At 34.1% G+C, this 18,882-nt stretch overlaps 1 protein-coding gene across 3 annotated transcripts; it reads right to left on the bottom strand.

The window, feature by feature from the left end:
• Positions 1-8,234: 8,234 nt before the first annotated feature.
• LOC133034856 (cyclin-dependent kinase D-3-like) lies at positions 8,235-18,259 on the bottom strand. 3 transcript variants are annotated; one of them, XR_009686201.1, is made up of 9 exons: positions 17,890-18,259; positions 17,333-17,671; positions 16,696-16,994; positions 16,500-16,608; positions 13,975-14,100; positions 13,424-13,659; positions 13,067-13,345; positions 8,841-8,960; positions 8,235-8,751 (listed from the first exon to the last, which is right to left on the bottom strand). XR_009686201.1 is itself a non-coding variant. In XM_061110312.1 (8 exons), exons 2-8 carry the CDS (start codon positions 17,435-17,437, stop codon positions 8,891-8,893), a joined length of 1,224 nt encoding a protein of 407 aa, XP_060966295.1. In that variant the 5' UTR covers positions 17,438-17,671; positions 17,890-18,259; the 3' UTR covers positions 8,235-8,890. The 3 variants fall into 3 exon arrangements, 1 of the variants encoding a protein (XP_060966295.1); XR_009686200.1 differs by having other exon boundaries at positions 8,235-8,649; positions 17,890-18,163; XM_061110312.1 differs by having other exon boundaries at positions 8,235-8,960.
• Between the last annotated feature and the right edge of the window lie 623 nt (positions 18,260-18,882).

Genomic DNA, 18,882 nt, shown 5'->3' with positions numbered 1-18,882 from the left:
AAACTTTTCCCATTGCCTCCAAACTTTCTAGAGTACCTAAATAATGTATACACAACATATTCCAACTAGAAAATCCCAAAAAAAGTCATTGAATCAAATTATGCCATTAAAGATCAAAGCTTAGGTTTCAAAGCACAAACTTGTGAAATCATAACACCAAGCAATAAAACCAGCTACCAGAACCCTCAATCAACTTAAATTGAACATAAAAACCAAACCCTAAAAATTTCTAACCCTAACAGCCATCAACACTTAAAATCACAACATGAAACCAAATTCAAAGCTTAAAAACACAAAGAACATGGAACTAGGGATTACCTCAACCTCAAGAACACTTGATACTCAGCTTGATTCTAGAAAATATGAGGATTTTTAATGGTTTTCCCCTGGTTTTGTGGCTGGTTCGAAGAGAGAGAAGGGAAAGAGAGGGTTTTCCTTCACTTGACTTATCTTTCTAATTTCTTTTATTTTTCCTTAAGTGATAAAAGATTAAATGATTTAATCTTGCTGAGATGATATTTACTAGGTGTCATGAACCTAGGCAGCCACCTATCTCTTCTTTTGGCAAAAGACTAAAATGATGTTAATGCTTAATTTTTAGCCTATTCAAACCTAGGGGTAAAATGGTCAAAAACCATAACCCTGCACAACCTCGGTATTTTATTTTCTCTAATATATATCTCACTAAGAAATAAGGTTCTAAACTTACCCATGTGATCAAACTAGCCATCCATCTCAGCCGAGCAAAAAATATAAAAATTGCATAATTCACATATACGTCAAATAATACCCCTAGAGTTTAATAAAATCTCCAGAATTGAGAAATTATAACTCTAATGCCCATTTCTAGCAATGGGGCTCACAATTAATTAAATTCATAAATAATCATAAAAAAAATAGAAATTAGTGCTAATTGTCTTCTCTAATCCAAATTACTAATGCGGTCATTACAGAGTCAGAGAAAAGCACACTAGAAACACTAGATTGGTCTGTGGGGGCCAATCGTCAGTCTAGGAAGCAGCTAGAGTGATGCACTTGTGTATAAGAGTCATCATTCCATAGGAATAAGGACTCAATGGAGGCTTGAAGTGGGGACGTTACTAGGGCAACGTATAAAAGAACGTCAGGAAGAGTAGTGGTATCACTAAGGTAAAGAAGATTACCTAAATTACTTCAAGTGATACAGTAATGATGGAAAGTACTTCATAATTGACTGGATAGTCAATATGGTATATAAGGAGACCATTAAAATTTTGGGAAAAGATTACTTTATTAAGCAATCATAGAAAGGCATACTTACCCAGAATGGGGAAAAGCTTATAAATTGAGATGCAATTTAATGGAAATGTATATGAGTGATTGGTGAATGTTAGATCACAAAGTAGGTTGTTTATTAAACAGCGAGCTATTTAATTGAGTGTAAAATAAGTTTTAAAGCAGTTAACCAAGTATAAAGATAGTGATGATTGGAAGAGGTTAATGAAGGGAGTGATGGAAATTGAATTTTATTAACGAAAGAATGAAAGCAAGAAATACTATTAGGAATGACAAAGAAGCATCTACTTTCTGATAACCCACCCTGAGCTTACTTCATCTCAGAAAGCGTATGAGTGAGGACAAAGTACGCTAGAAAGATTTATATTAGAATGCAAAATCGGTAGTTGTTCTAGAGATTTCCAAAAGGAAAGAATGTGTTGATAAATAAAGATTTATAAGGTATCAAGATGAGTTCATATTAGTGGGTGGAAATAAGAAATGTTCTAATTGAATATCTATCATAAACAAATACTTAACTTGTTACTGAGTTAAGTCAGTAAATCAGCTTAGAAGATCTCATAGAAGGAATAGAAAGACATAATTACGAATTATGTACTATGGGATCTTATGATTTTGACTGAGTAGTAATGGTTGGACATACCAAGTTAATATGTTGTCTATTAGTGTAGACAATTTATACAATAAATGAGGATACAGAATTCATACGAAGGAATAGTCTAATCTTGTGAAATTGCAAGGTTGGTATCTTTGGCTATGATGTTAAGAATTAAAAAAAGTTATTGAGAACCATGGAGGTTAAAGCGAAAATAGTATGATGTTTGATTCTTGAAAGATGGGTAACTTGAGAAAATCAATGGAATATTAGAAACATGTTGTGAGCATATTTGATAAAGATTAGATTATCTTAGAATAATCTCTTTCCCTGACAAAGTGTTTGTCTAAAAGTGATAATTAAATGTACCACTAGTTAGTACCTTAATAAGTGTGGTACGAGAAAAATTAAATATCTGTTCACTAGAGTAAGTAGGCCAGGTAGCCTATTAGCTAGCCTTAACTCCTGCGTTGTTCGGAGTATATAATGTGTCCCATGTCTCCATGCTGAGAAAATATGTATCAGACTCGACCCATATTCTAAGTTGTGACGATATTAAAGTTTATACAAATTTATTATATGGAAAAAAAAAAACATCTTGTCCAGGTTTTGGACTAGAAAAATAAAATACTATGAAATGAGACAATTCTACTAGTTACAAAAGTGCTGTAGAAAAATAGCAAGATAGAAACAGCAATTTAAGAATTAGAATCATAAATATGGGGGTAATATCCTGAATAGTTTAAATAAACTTCGAGGATGAAATTTTTATAAGGAGGGGATGATTGTAATATCCCGATAAGTCTACTGGTAAATAATTAGGGTTTATATTTATATTATGTGTTAATAAGGTAATAAGTGAGATTATGATCTTACTAACCTATTTCAGTATAAAATTCAAATTTTGCTATAAGTAAGTAAATAAGCGTAATTTATAAATTACGGAGATTTATATAGCATGTGTAAATGTAATATGAGCTATATGTGGAATAAAAATATTTTCAGGTCCGGCGACCCTGAAGATATGATAAGTGGATAAATAAGAGTATTTTTTTAATTACGGAGATTTATTTAAAATACGTGGATATAATATGAGTTATTTGTGAAATAAAAATATTTTCAGGTTCGGCGATCCTAGAGACCCGATTGGAGGCTAAAAATGTCACAACGGTTTTAGTTAAAAATATTGATTGAATTATTAAGATAAGTTAATTTTAGAAATACCGAAGTATTTTAGGGTACTCGAAATTGGCTAAATACTCTAAAATAGAAGTTTTTTAGTGGCTAAAAAATAATAAGATAACTATTAATAATAAAGTTTTTATTAATATTATTATTAATATATTATTACTTTTAAAAAAAAAAAAAAAACTTATACGATAAGTTTATATAAATAAATATATATTATAAGTTATATTAGCAAACAGCTTAACGAAAGAACGAATAAAACTCTCTTTCTCCTCTTTTGATAAAATTTTCTCTTTTTCTATCCATTTTCTTTTATTTTCAACCTGAAACTTAGCGATTTATGTTCTGGTAGTAGCAGGATAGCAAATCCTTAAAGAAGGAAAGCTTAAGGTATGGTTTAGTTACGTTTTAAGCTAAAAACGATTGATTTTATATAGGAGTTTCATGAATTAGAATAGTTATGGAGATTCTGACTTCGTAGAATTGTTCTTTGGTACCTATGGGACAAGTATCGATGTTTACTTGTTGAAATTGAGGTGATTTTGAGTTCGAAATCGAGTTTTGAACTTTTTAAAGCTTAGTCCGAACGTTAATGGTGTTTTTTATTTAAGGGCTCAATTTTACTTTCTGTTATGCAAGAATGGTAATATTTATAGTATATATACGCCCTGTGAAGTGATTTGGATAAGTTTTGGTAGTGTTTTGGTGAGTGCAAAAATTGGGATTTTTGAGTTTCATAGTTTTTAGAAATTCTTAGGAGATCAGAAATAGTATTTTTGTCATAACTTTTGACTCGGGTGTCCGTTTTGGACGTTCTATATACCATTTCGAAGCTTGTAACGAGATTTACAATATGTTGTATATTTTAGAGCCAAAATATAAGTTTTATTTTAGTGTATTTGTATCGCATGGTTTGGTAGAAAATTATAGATTGTCTTATGTGAATATTAAGTAGTGTTTTGGGATAAACACTGTGGTTTATCGTTGTTGTGCATAGGTCCGAGATCATCGAGGATAGTTCTCCACTTGGGTTGGCCGAAATGTATGAACTTGGATTAAAGGTAAGAAAAGTATATTGTACTGCATAGTACGTTGTATGTAATACAATTAGTATTGCAATGAATTGATTAATATTGAGATATAATTAATATTGTTATATAATGAAAAGATTAATTAATTGAGTATCGATAATGTGATGTTATTATGCATGTGATATATGGGCTCACCTGATTAGGTGATGCAATTATCTTGGCGACGTACTGGGCGTAAGTACGGGAGTCAGTGATATATGATGAGTACCGAGCGTAGGTACGGGCTCACCTGATTAGGTGATGAAATTTTCCTGGCGACGTATTAGGCGTAAGTATGGGCATCAGTGATATATGATGAGTACCGAGCGTAGGTACGGGCTCACCTGATTAGGTGATGAAATTTTCCTGGCGACGTATTAGGCGTAAGTATGGGCATCAGTGATATATGATGAGTACTGAGCGTAGGTATGGGCTCACCTAATTAAGTGATGCGATTACTCCTGGCGACATGTAGATACGGCGTCAGTGATATGAAAATTGTCGGGTTATGGCATAGAATGAAACCGTTGTAGGGTTTCCTCCTGGCGACGTGTAGATACGGGCGTCAGTGACATATGATAAGTATCGGGCGTAGGTACGAGTTCGTCTGATGAGGCGATTACTCCTAGCGACATGTAGATACAGCGTCAGTGATACAAAAATTGTCAAGTTATGGCATAGAATGAAACCTTTGTAGGGTTTCCTCCTGGCGACGTGTAGATACTGACGTCAGTGACATATGATAAGTATCGGGCGTAGGTACGGGCTCGTCAGATTAGGCGATTACTCCTGGCGACGTGTAGATACGGGCGTCAGTGACATATGATAAGTACTGGGTATAAGTATGAGCTCGTCTGATTATGTGATGCAATATATTAGTGCCAAGTTGTGGCATGGGCTCACCTGATTAGATGATGCAATTATATAATATATGGGTGTAAGTTTTTGGCACGGGCTCACCTGATTAGGTGATGTAGTTGTGCAGCATACGGTGCCAGGCTATGGCACGGGCTTGCCTGATTAGGCAACACAATACAGGATTATCAGATTAAAGCATCGACTTGCCTGATTAGGCAATGTGATGTAATGAAGATGGTTACTTTATGAAGTAACATATATATGATTTATATTTTTAAATGAATATAATTCCTATTATTGGTAGAATAATTTTATATCACCAAATATCTGTATATTGATACCTATTCATGGAAGATTCCAGTTGTGATCTGGATTTCATTTTAAGAACAATGCGTAATGTTTTGATTCTGATTGTGTATAAATGATAATATTCGAATAATAAACTATATGATTATTATTATTACTTTTCTTGCTGAGTCTTTGTAACTCATGGATGTTATGTGGTCCATGTCAAGGCAAAGAAAAGCTAGATCAACCATGAAGTGACAGTCTTCTCCAACAATATACATATTGACCTCGCCAGCCTGCATGTTGGGTTGCCAAGACTTATTTTGGGATGTATCTATTGTGTATTTTGATTTTATATTTTTGAGGTATCATTGTATATAGTTTCTTGGAAAACTTTTTATAACAGGGATCCCTGGAACACGCTTTTTATGCCATTATAATGTCTGTTTTTAGTATTTTATTTTAGTTAAGTTTTTAATATTATCACGATTTTTAATAATTACTATTGGTATTAAACTAGTTTATAAAATCACACACGTGACGTCCCTATAGATTAGGATGTTACAGTAATTATGCTTAGAAATGTAAAACTAAGTAATACATCAACACTTCTAAGTCAATTGGTGTTTGGTTTAATATATTACTAATTAATTATTTACTTTTACAGTCTGCTTAGCAAAAGAAAAGGGGGAGACCACCATCTGCCAACCCAATTGATACAACCAAGAAAAGAAAGGAAATATTGATGAAGCAAAGACAAAGGGATAATGATGCTAAGGTCTCAGCTAATGCCAATAGTTAGGGATTCATGTTTCAAGCATTTTGTTAAAATTTAGTGAACTTTATGCCAATTCATCATATGAATATTAACTATGTTATGTTATATATCTATCTAATTCTATGGCAATTTGGTGGACTTGATGTCATTTTATGTCCATCTTTTTGATGCCATTAAATTATGTTATGTATTTTGTTTAAAAAACACAAGTATTAGGTCTTTTCAAAAACTTAGTATCTAAAATTGTTATGTATTTGGATAAGGATTTCAATGTCTTTATTCTATAGGAAACAAGTTAATGTCTTTTGATGAACTTTGTATCTGATGATGCAAACTTAAGGGTTGTATCTTTTGATTAATTGTATGGTTAAGGGTTGTATCTTTTGATTAATTGTATGGTATGAATTAATATTAATGTACAATATTATGATTATACTCATTTGTATTATACTAAATTAAATTAAACACAATTCTTGCAATAGCTCTTTAACAAAAAAAAAAAGTGTCAGTCATTATACATTAAATCTTAATACACTTCTTAACCTTCTTCAATTCATAATAACACAACTAAAATTACACAACCTAAAAACCAAAGCAATAATTAAATTTTTCCCCTTGAGGTGGATCCAAACAATCAAGATCCAAAATAAGAGGGGGAAAGCTTATAAAAACTAAAAAAAAGAAAACCAGATTTACAAAAAAAAAAAAAAAACGATTTTAACCATAAGAAAAAACCCATCGAGCTGCCACAATTATTGGGAAAAAAAAAAAACAAACCTTATAGATTTGACAGCATTTGAACCTTCTACTGAAATTCTTCATCGATCTAGAGGTGCGAATCGCAACTTTCAATGGTGATTTACAATCGCATAACCACCGTCCCATGTCACCTCCGAGCTTTCAACAATGGTGGAAAAGTTTTGCCTCAAGCTTTTTAGGTTTAAGTTATATAACATATTTATTTATTTATTTATTTTTGTTTTGTTTTGCAAGTGTTTTTATTTTGATTTTAAGAGGGTTTAATTAATTTTAGGGTATTATTATAAGTTTTAAGATGTATAATGTGGCAGGAGTTAGTTTTAAGTGGTGGGAGTGTTGTGACATTTATTTTAATGACATGGCATGTCATCTGGCACATTACAAGATGAAAACGGAGAGGTACCTACGGAAGTTCCACACTAGTGACCGAAGGTATTTTTACCACTAAAAATACGACTTAGGTATTTATTTGCTACTTAGAATAAAATTTAAGTATTTTTGCCACAAATTACTCTTATATTTAAAAGAGAATTTTTAACAAATCGTATATTTTTAGGAGCATGATCAAGAAGTGTCTAAAGTTCAGGGACAAAAATGTTAATTATTCAACAAAAAAAAATATTAATAATAATAGTTTTCTTGACGAGGTAGGGACTGGACTGTCTAAGAAAGCTGTATTTATGTTAATTAAAACAATTTCTCAGCTCGCCATGATCATGATCAAAGACTCAAAGGGAGCGATTTGGTCACTAAGGTTAAGTTAGTGAGATACATAACATAACTCTCAAAATCTAGGTTACACATCCAATTTTGCCAATTAGTATTTGGTGGTGCATTAACCTTTATCTCTAAGGGTGTGTTTGGTTTGAGGGCAATGAAATAGAATGAAAAGAAAAATAAAAGAGCAATTTTCATTTCCCTCTTGTAGTTGCATTTTAATATTACAATTCCATTTAAACATAAATAGAAAAACCATTCCTTATAAAATAATAATAATAATGAGTTTTTTTATCATTTTTGTATGCATGTTCAATTTTATTCTAAACGTACCCATTGTTACATTGAACTGGGAGTCTGGAGTTGTTTCTCGTTTTCATTTCCTTGTCATCCAACGAGGAGCATTGTTATGTTCTTGTTCTTAAAATCTAGAAATAAAAAAATAAAAAAAAAAAAAAGGGGGGAGGGGGGGGGGGGGGGGGGCTCGAAGGTCATGGCATGGTATATTCAACCAACACACTTCAAAATGCATAAAACTGTTTATGGCTATCAGAACAATACAGTATTATACCAACACACTTTATAATGCATAAATCTATTATGTCTCTTAGAACAATGAACAATGTAGAGCTTCTTGGTAGAACAAGGCTCATAATTAAAGTTCTGAAACATTGTTTCACTTGAACATTAGGGCATACATAACTAATTTCCAAATTAAAATTCCTCCAAGGAACTACATATGTTATAATAATCAAATCATTGAAGATTACAAATTTATCGTCCTTAAAGAAAATTAGATACAAAATCCAGTCCCTCCATTGGAAGACTACACAATTAACACACAAAAGCAGTCAAAATAGAGCCATAGACAATGTCTCTAATGGACCTAATAGAAGTAGGTCTTAATCTATACTCAGACAGCTACACTAGTCAGCTCCGTAGTGGGCACTCGACTATTAGTACCACAGTCTCACAAGAAATAGTTACAATTCGTAAATAAAAAGGGAAGAAGAAAACTTCCAAATTTTGGATCTTGACTGAGCTATGGTACGAATTCTCTGTGCTCATCATCATTTTTTATTTAATCTGCTTCAAATCTTCTTTCTTTTTTTTTCTCTTTCCTTTTTTTGAAAAAAAAATAATAAAATCACCATCAGTTTTCAGCCCACAAAATCATATATCCTATTATTGCTCTTCAGCACTTCACTGATATTGTCATCGTTCTACGATCAAGTAAAATAGCCAATAAGTGCCTATATACTACATGGTGTCATAGGAGGTAGCAACATAATTTGAAGTAATTGATGCATACCTCGGTAATGTGAACCAACAATGTATCCTTAAAACATATAACAAACACTTTCAGCGCATAGATTCTTCAGGGTGTTGGAATTCAAGATCTAGTTTCCTCTTCAGATGTGTTCTATCAGCACTGCCCAATAGAAACCAAAATAAGAAAAACAGAATTAATATTAAACATTTGCTTATCAAAAAGTCAAGCCATCCAAAACAAGCGTTAACATGCTCTTCTATCTTTAACTTAATCAGTAACAAAGCATTTACGCTAATTCAACTTAACGTGTAGAAAAAGCATTAGCATATTTTCCATCTTAAATTTAGCAAGGACAGCGTCACTAAAATACACCTTTTTCGCCTAATTTAGGATGAAAGAGGAACACATTTCGAACACTGGTTTACAATAACATGATAGGAATTTCCTATCATTTTGGTACAAACAGAAGCAAAATAAAATAAAATAGAGCCAAACAGTAGCAACAATAGGAAATAGCTAGTATATTGATATTAGAGTGACAAAGAGAACAAGTTTGCTGGGTATTCGAGAGACCCAGCTCTCTCCCAAGAGCTAAAAGCTCATTTAACTAAAATCATTCACACACCAAAACCCTTCTATTACTCTCCTATTTATACCATCTCAATACTCCCATTACAATTACCCATATACCCTTATTATATAATACCCTAAGACTTAACAATACCGGCCGCCCGAAATTCACCTTGTCCTCAAGGTGAAGAACATGAAGCTTCAATTGCCAACCTCGCTCGTCCTCTATCAAAGAACCAGCCCAGTAAATGCGTATTGTTCAAGCTGTGAGAGACACACCAAGTTTCAGCAAGTCGACTTCGCTTGAAAAACCCATCCAACATATGCATTTTGCACTTCCACTCCTTGTTATGCCTCTGAAAAATGTTGTAGAAAATTGTGCTTGAGGTATCATGTGGTTGGATGTGGCTTCCTTCCCAATTTTTGGCATTAATTTCAAATTTAATTTCCAACTGTGCTGAATATCTTTTTAATTCGTTTGCTGCCTTAAAAAATGTCTCCTTGCTCCTTTGAATATAATCATCATAAGCCAAATAAAAGTTATCCCCCTGAAGAAGAAAATTAACAACCTTGTTGACCCTCCAATTGAGAACATCAAGTCCTTTAAACATCATCAGAGAAGGGATAGTACCCATCACACCAATGCTTGAAATTACATGCTGGATGATTTGTCTCAATATTTCCATTAGCGGGCAATCCCCATTATCATCATATAACCAAAATGAGAATAGAAAATTATCAATAATTGGTCCAATCCCACAAATGTGTTGAGTCACCATTTTAGAGCTTAAGAATATGTAACAGTAATCAAGTCCACATTCATATTCTGTAGTGATTTCTTTGTGCCCCATTTGTCTAACAGTGCCCATGAAATAACAACCCCCCTTATCATCAACTAATTTTCCAAATCCAATAAGAAATATGAAATTAGTAGTAAGATTGGTTCTATTCCATTTGAAATACCTGGTGACCCAAAAGTTATTGTGCAAGCTTGGCCATGGAAGAAACTCTTGAGAGCAAGCTTTTCTTCCTCTATCAAAAAGCCAACGAGCAGTTGGTGTCTTTCCCTCTTCGTCATACCCAAAAGCTGAACGTGAAAGCTGTGCTCCGGCCACCCACACCTCATTTTCCGTTGCCGATCCTGAGTTACAGCACCCAAGTCGCACCACCTTGAGATACCATGAGAATGAAGATTTAATATTCCCAGTTTTCAATGCGTGACATAGAGAAATGGCTACTGAACCATTATTCTTTGGATGATTTATGACCCAATTGTGACCTAAATTTAGATATGGGCTTTTGGGCTTGCTTATTGGGCCACCATTTTGTTTTGGTTTGGACCTTAAGTCTAGACAGAAAGAATTGAGCCCAGTTGCCTCATTAATGATTGAGGCACACCAACGATATTGGACGCCATTAGCAAGCTCGAGAAGACATCGCCACTTCTCTGGTTTGGGCGTCAAGGATCGCTGAAGCGGCTTCTCAGGCGAGATGATTATCTCCTTCTGCGCCAGTCGATATCGCCGTTTATCTGGCCACAAATTGCGAATCTCTTTGGTATCCAACGGAGTAACCATTTTCTTTGGAAGCTCCGGTGGTGGTTCAACCTCTTTCTTCTTCGACTCCAGTGCGCGTCTATTAGGCTCCGATGACGTCTCTTTCCGCCCCTCGTTGTAGTGTATAGTCCGGTTACCGCATGATACATTGTCATTCCAATACCCAAGTCGAAGTTGCTCCACCCCTTTCGGATCGACCACCATGGACGACGGCGGTGATTCACCACCAAGTCGTACGATCTCCCTGTGACTTCTGAGGACTCGGTAAGGTTCACTCTCTTCGCGACCACATCGTAACTTTGGCTCTTCCGGTTGGTATTGGAATGGAAGAGTTTGTTGATGTTTGCCGTCAAGAAGTAACAACTCCTTAACTTCGGGTAGTGGATCAATCTCCTTCTCCTCCATCTCTGGTGCACCACGATTGGGCTCCATAAACGACTCGTGACACACCAATTCGTGGTGTTTGGCTGGGACTGCACTTGAGACCAGTTTTACATCTGAAATCACCATTGTTTCAACCTTAGCAGCATCATCTAGATGTTCGTCCTTGGCTGCCACTAAGGTGTTGTTGGTGTTTCGTGCCTCTTTGGATTTCTGTCTCTGCTCGATCATCAAGTCCAACTGTTTCACGATGGGATCAATCATAGCCTCGAGAGCTAATTTCAACAGTTCCAATTGATTAGGAGCTTGCTGAAACTCCAACTGATTTTCCATCACACCTTGCCCCAAAAAATCGACGTGCTCTGATACCATTTGATAGGAATTTCCTATCATTTTGGTACAAACAGAAGCAAAATAAAAGAAAATAGAGCCAAACAGTAGCAACAATAGGAAATAGCTAGTATATTGATATTAGAGTGACAAAGAGAACAAGTTTGCTGGGTATTCGAGAGACCTAGCTCTCTCCCAAGAGCTAAAAGCTCATTTAACTAAAATCATTCACACACCAAAACCCTTCTATTACTCTCCTATTTATACCATCTCAATACTCCCATTACAATTACCCATATACCCTTATTATATAATACCCTAAGGCCTAACATAACAACCCAAACAAAGCGGCTGTCAATAATCTTTCCTTACCAATAAACACTGACCATTGAAAATCTAAGATCTACAACTTTTTTCCCAAAAATTTTATATATATGTATTATTGACAGTCACAACACGTGAATGTATTATTTTTATTTTATTTATAATTTTGCTAAGTAGGAAACTTAAATAGAGACTTCAAAACTTTCCATATATTCAAAAGCAGCATACCACATAGGCATCGTCGTTTCAAATTAAAGCATTTAAAAAGTAATTAAGACAAGCTCTATTTGTCATAATTGAAATGAAACTCTGGCCTACATATTACTATAAATGTAGAAATATTTATTTCTCCTTCGTTAACTAGTTGCAACATATTTAGATACACCTTTTCACAAATGTACAGTACATTGTAGAACTTTGAACGATAAATTGTGAATTTCATATTAAATAAACAAGAAAATGTCACAGCAGAATGAACGGATGAAAGAATGAAAAAAGTCCATAAAGAATTATCTTTCCGTCTCAGATTGAAGAATTATATGATCAATATCAGCAGGAAACCAAACGTATTATTTAATAAAAGAGGAATTGACCATGAAATCCAAAAACAGTAGTCACATTCACAAATGTGTGGCTGTAACATACCATAGCTGTATGTTTCGGCCACACATTTGTGATTGCGATTGATTAATTATTAAGAATAGGCATTTTTAAGACAAATATAAAAGACACAATTGCAATGCTAAGTTGTCATGAAAATCTCATTTATTATTTCACTCCTGCCCTTAACTGCAGATTCAAGATGATGTAATTGTTTAGTCCTGAATAATTGTTCTACAGCCAAACAAAGCATAATCTCAAAATAAACAAAGGGCATTTCATTCAAGGAAAGCAGATAATGCAGCTAACCCTAAAAATCAGCCAGCACGAAATTAGTGATGTTGATGAACTCTTACTAGGAGAGAAATGGAACCTGTCCATCTAAACATATACCAGCAAAATAGGTTTTTTTTTTCCAAGCTGATTGTTACGTGCTTTAGCAATTAAGGTTACAGAGGTTAAAACTTAAAACTATTAAAAGGAACTGAGAAACATAAATGTTACCTGTTAATGGTAGGTCTATTTGGGGGTTTTGCAGCAAATATTGAAAAATCTACTGACATAGGCACATGCTCATTCCTACTTGTATTTTCCCCTGCTGGTTGTCTGATTTCACCTCCTTCAAAACCCTCTGGCTGTGCAGTCACTCTCCTTGATTTTCTTGGAGGTGACAATACAGTTGGACCATCATTTGGATCAAAATCTGAATTCTTAGACTCCCGCTTAGGAGCAGGTCTAGGGAGCTTGTTAGGAACTGTAGGCAAAGGTGCAGAGGTAAAGTACCTACAAGAAACAAATACCAGTAAGGAAATGAAAGAAAGCTTTGTGTCACCAAAACAAAAGAAAACAAAGTCAAAATACCTGTGGTCCAACGCTTGCTGCACAGATATTCTAGATTTTGGATCATAGGTAAACATCTTTGATAATAAATCAAGAGCATCATCACTAGCCATAGGAAACATTGAGCGCAGAGGGGGTGCAGGAACATATTGATATTCCACGTAATCAGGCAGGAAGATCATGTCAGGCCACTGAGAAGATGTTGGAGTTCCAAAAGCAGCAAAGATTTTCCCTAACTGATCAATATCACTAGATCCCTATAGCATATAAAAAGTATCACCAATGGGAAAAGTTTGCTACAAAAATTGTTAAAGCAATCAGCTGCGACATACTAAGCTCTGGCACGCAAAGCAAAAAGGCAAACCGGAAAGCATTATGTGTAGAGGATGAAGTAAATAGATAAGTATAATTTCCTAAGATATGTATATTTGTATATTCATGCAGGCAAATGGAAAAAGAAACAGAAACAGAGTATTTATGACAAAATCAGATCATTTTTATTTATTTATTTTTGCTAAAAGACAAAATCAGATCACGACACAGGAAGAATTAGCATGTCTTCAATAATTCACCTGCAGAAAAGGTCGACGTAGAAGAAGTTCAGCAAAAATGCAAGCTGCTGCCCAAACATCCACTCCTGAACCATATTGCTTGGTGCCAAACAACAACTCAGGTGCTCTATACCATCGAGCAAAGACCTAGCATAAACATAATGAGTTTTTAACTAAGATGTACATCAAAAGTAACTGTAAAGTGCAAATTACAGTGTTAAAGAAAACTATGACCACTTTAAAGTTCAAGTTGATTGAGCTCATATTTTGAAAGAGATATGTCACGTATAATTACCAAATTGGTCATTTCATCGACATTAGATAAGAGAAAAAGTGATGTCAATCTGGAATTGTTTTTTTATTTATCCCAGAAAGTAAATGAACAGAGATTTTTATCGACTGTAAGGTTATAGAAATAGATGTGAAGACAAATGTACAGAATAATAAGAATGAAGAGCTACAATTGAAATAGGAATATAAACATAGGGGAGCATAAATCATACATATTTATAGGAAAATTCTACGGTAGAAGATGCCACTTTTGTCTTTATCAGTAGGGACATCACTATTTTATTTTTATTTTTTTCTTTTGCATGTTTAGGGATATCTCCATTTTAGTAGAGAAAAAAATTAAAACTGAAATTTAAAAAATGTTAAAGGGCACTCATGGTGCCTAGCACTCTTGTGAGGTGTAATATTGCAATTGGTGCAACTTAATATCGAGTCCCAATTATTTTATTTTAATAAATATTATAGAAAACCGTTAACCAATTATAAGGTGACAGACACTTCATCGTAGTTCTAGGCACTACGGGAGCCTCATAGCAATGTTCTTTTTTATATGACTGAGTACATTGTTGTTATAGTAGACATTCCATCTGTTTTCGAAAAATTTAAAATATTCTACAATGCCGATAACAAGGCTCAGACATTCAATTGCATGCATACTTATTTTCTTTATACGCGTGCAATTGAATATTTTGAACTCTTCAAAAATTTTGAAAACGGATGGATGCCTACTACTCTATAACTATAATGTAGACTGTGATATGAAAAAATTAAGTTATAATCTCTTCAAATGCCAAAAATATAGACAGATAGGGGAAAAATGACACCCCTACTATAGTGCCTCCTATATTTATTTATTTATATATATATATGAAAATTCATAAGTAGGCATCACTTTTGCCCCTACCATAGGGAGTAGTTTTTCTTTTTGGCACCTAGAGAAAGCATAACTCGGTTTTGTTTATATGAAGAAGTACATTATAGTTATAATAGGCATTCTACACGTTTTCAAAAAATTCAGAATAATAATGGTACCAAAAATAGGATTCAAAAAGTTTGTTGTACACGTGCTTATTCTTTTTATATGGGTAGAAATAATTATTTTGAACAGAATTTATAAAATATGGTGGAATGCCTACTAACAACCTACACTGTCATAAAAATGAAATTCGGATATAATTTTTCTAAGCGTCAAATACATAAAACAATAACACCACATTGAACACAAATTTATCAAAACATACATTTACCAAAAATGAAAGTGATTCCTATGCTCATGGGTCTTTTGGTGTATAAACTATACATTTATCAAAGCATTAAGCACAAGCTGGCTCATGTAGCGCAAGTCCTAACACACAAGCTGGCTGGTGGGAAGGAAATAACTAAATTATGAAGGACTTCCATATTGGCGTTACTGTGGGCAGTTTGGCTGGAAAGGAACAAGAGAATTTTCAAAGGCAAGGAAAGCTCAGTAGAGATTTTATGGGAAGAATCAGACTTTGGACAGCGACTTGGGTTTATAGGTCTAAACCCTTTGAGGAACTCTCTTTCCTAGACCTATGTCGAGAATGGAATTCATTGATGTATTAGTTTTTGTTTTCTGTCGATTTTTGTGTTCTGTTTTATACTGTGTTTTATGGTTTTTGTGACACATCGTATTTTTTGTTTACCACAGTTTTCCTCCGCCAAAAGGGAGGTTCTTAATAATATATCGGGGGAGTCTAAGACAAGTGGCCTCGTTCTCTTTTTCAAAAAAAAAAAAAAACATTAAACACAAATTTTCAGACTTTAATGTATAAACAATAACAACAACACATTAAGTACTTTAACATGATACCATCAACAAGATATGATGCAATCAGAACAAATGCATACAATATCTGAATACCAGCCATTTATAAACTCACAAGACCTCCAGGTAAACTTCACATGATCCACAAAAATACTTCATTGGATGATTACACTCACAATCGAAAATAAAATGAATCAAAGTACTTCTAATTAGTGTATGAAACCCCAAAATCAACACTGGAAAGTTATACTCTTGAAAGTCTTCATAAACTAAACTTCATGATGAAAATAATGTGCTAAAATAGTAACCAACAAAAGCATAGTTCACTCAATGTTAATTACCCAATAATTATATTGCAAAGGCGTCTAAGTAAAAATAGTTATTCTTGGACACTTCAAAAGGCATCTAAATTAAAATAGTTATTTTTGGACACTAAAAAAGGCTACCATGTGTAAGAGAAGAATACCTGGTGCGTGAATCTGCGATCTGGGCTCCCAAATATTCGTGCTAAACCAAAATCTGCCAGTTTAAGCTGTCCATTAGGTCCTATTAATAGGTTGTTGGGCTTCATATCCCTGAAAGGAACACATACAGACATTTCAGAAATTATAGCAAGCATGTGATTGTGATCTCAAATGAGCTTCTGAAGACAATTCTAGTACCTGTGCAAGACCCATTTCTTATGACAAACAGCCAGCCCTTTTAATGTCATTTGAAGGTAAGATTTTATGTCACCGGGTGAAAGAAATATGTTTCGGTCTCGAATAACAGCTTCAAGATCTGTCTCCATAAATTCAAACACAAGATGCAAGTTTCCTTTATGGGGGAATGCGTCAATTAACTCAATTATGTTAGGATCTTTGAGCTCTTTTAGCAGTTTAATTTCTCTAAGTGCTGTAACATTTACACCTTCCTTTTGCTTTCCCAAACGAATTTTCTTAATTGCCACTGTTTGTCCTGTCTGCAAAGTAACCAAACCAAGATTTAATTTGTAAACACTACCAAGCTATGCAACAACAATCACCAAAAGCTATATAAGAGTTGCAAGATGACATTAATAGAGTTATATTTATTCTGCCATTTAGTTACCTAGGAACGTAAGAACTACTAAAAGCACCTCTACAAAAGCCCCCCAAAACCCAAAAGAACAAGATCTTTCACACCAGACACGACCCAGATATTGCAACCCCAAACTTAAACAAAATCCAATAAGCAATACCTCGAATCCTCAAATTATTCAGCAAATAGATTTAAAAAATAATAATAATAAGGCCAATATAGAGATGTTGTTAAAATTACCTTGGTATCGATGGCTTTGTAGACGACACCATAAGTACCCTCACCAAGAATCTCACGCTTCAAATATCTATCGGCCACTTTCTTTGTTAGATCAGGTTCTGCCATTTTTTATTATTATTATTATTCTATGGAATTTGTATACGTATGGGCTAAAGGAATTACTATAAACTGTTCCACTTTTCAGAAAAGAGGAAAAGAAAAAATCAATTATTTCTATAGGCTGTATACAGGATAATTTTTCAGACAAATAATTTTGCCGAGAAAAATTGCACTTGTAAAAGCTATCACCAGCGTATGACCATTATGCAATCTTCCACTGGTTTCCACAAGAACAAAAACCTGCAACAGAAACGATAACTATGAATCCAAACAAAGAAAAAGCACTTTTTATCCATGTAGGAAAACAAAACCAAAAAAAAAAAAAAGACATGTACGAAAACCACACAAGCTCACACACCCAATCGCCCAAAACAGATTCTACAACTTCACCCGATTAAACTACGAATGAAATTATTCATCATACAAATTAAATATTCCACAAATATGAAGCAAATTACCAAAGAAATTCGGGGAAGACGCTGTAGAACCCTAGAGTGTGAAAGCTATGAAAAGGGAGCTGAAGAGCGCGGACAGAGAGAGAGATAGCAATGCGCTATGAAATTGGGATTGGGATCGAGATTGAGCTTGGAAGAGCGGATTTAGCCCTAGAAAAATGAAATGAAAATGATGTAAGAAGGGAAAGAAAGGTTCATAGCCGTAGTGTTTAGTCGGAACGGTAAAGAAAAACCAGAACCACTTCACTCAAAAATCTATAATAATATAACTAGTTTTATTATAAAACCAAGGTGGAGCTGGAAAAATAATATATAATATTATTTCATTGACCAATCAAAATTTTGCTTCTTTTTAAAATAACTAAAATATCCCTATGACAATTGTAACGGTATCTGTGTAAAGAATTAAACTTCGATTACAGCAAATTAAAATTATAGGAAATTTGGCTTATAAAATTGCTTTGTGTAATTTGGCTCAAGCTTTATTGATAAATTGGACTCGGGCTCAAGATTCAACATTTAATCTTACGGTTGCATTCCTTACTTGATGTCGATGGTGCTGAAACTTGGGCCAAACTAGCTGAAAACACATTGAAGATTAATGTAGATGATGTCATTTTTTCAGGAACTGCAACTTATAGCTTTGTAGGGGTGATTAGTGATGAAACTGGCGCATTGGTGGAAGCTTTTACCTGCTACCGGTCAGGGGTGTTGCAACCCGAAATGGTGGAAGCTTTGGGTGTTAAGGAGGCACTAAGTTAGGTTAAACAGAAAGATTGAAGGAAGGTTGTCATTGAAACTGATAGTCTTACTGTGGTGCAAGCGTTACGTAGCTCTATTCCTATGGTTTCATACTTTGAGAGTATTATTTCTGATTGTAAGATGTTGTTAAATGACTTGCGAGATGTTTATGTAAATTTTATTAGACGTTTTGCAAATAGTGTTGCTCATTTCTTAGCTCGAGCATTCTATTTAGTTGCTGATCGTGTTATCAGG

The sequence above is a fragment of the Cannabis sativa genome, chromosome 2, assembly GCF_029168945.1.
Source record: "Cannabis sativa cultivar Pink pepper isolate KNU-18-1 chromosome 2, ASM2916894v1, whole genome shotgun sequence".
Classification (NCBI taxonomy): Eukaryota; Viridiplantae; Streptophyta; class Magnoliopsida; order Rosales; family Cannabaceae; genus Cannabis; species Cannabis sativa.
The sequence above is the reverse complement of the archived record's forward strand: the minus strand, read 5'-3'. Positions and strand labels throughout refer to the sequence as shown.

Excerpts from the sequence above, each read along its gene's own strand:
- LOC133034856 (XM_061110312.1), bottom strand. The coding sequence starts at position 17,437 with ATGGCAGAACCTGATCTAACAAAGAAAGTGGCCGATAGATATTTGAAG. Across the intron at positions 16,609-16,695 it reads AAGAAATGGGTCTTGCACAG|GGATATGAAGCCCAACAACC; the intron begins GTACTAGAATTG and ends TGTTCCTTTCAG. Across the intron at positions 13,346-13,423 it reads CAGCAAGCGTTGGACCACAG|GTACTTTACCTCTGCACCTT; the intron begins GTATTTTGACTT and ends TGTTTCTTGTAG.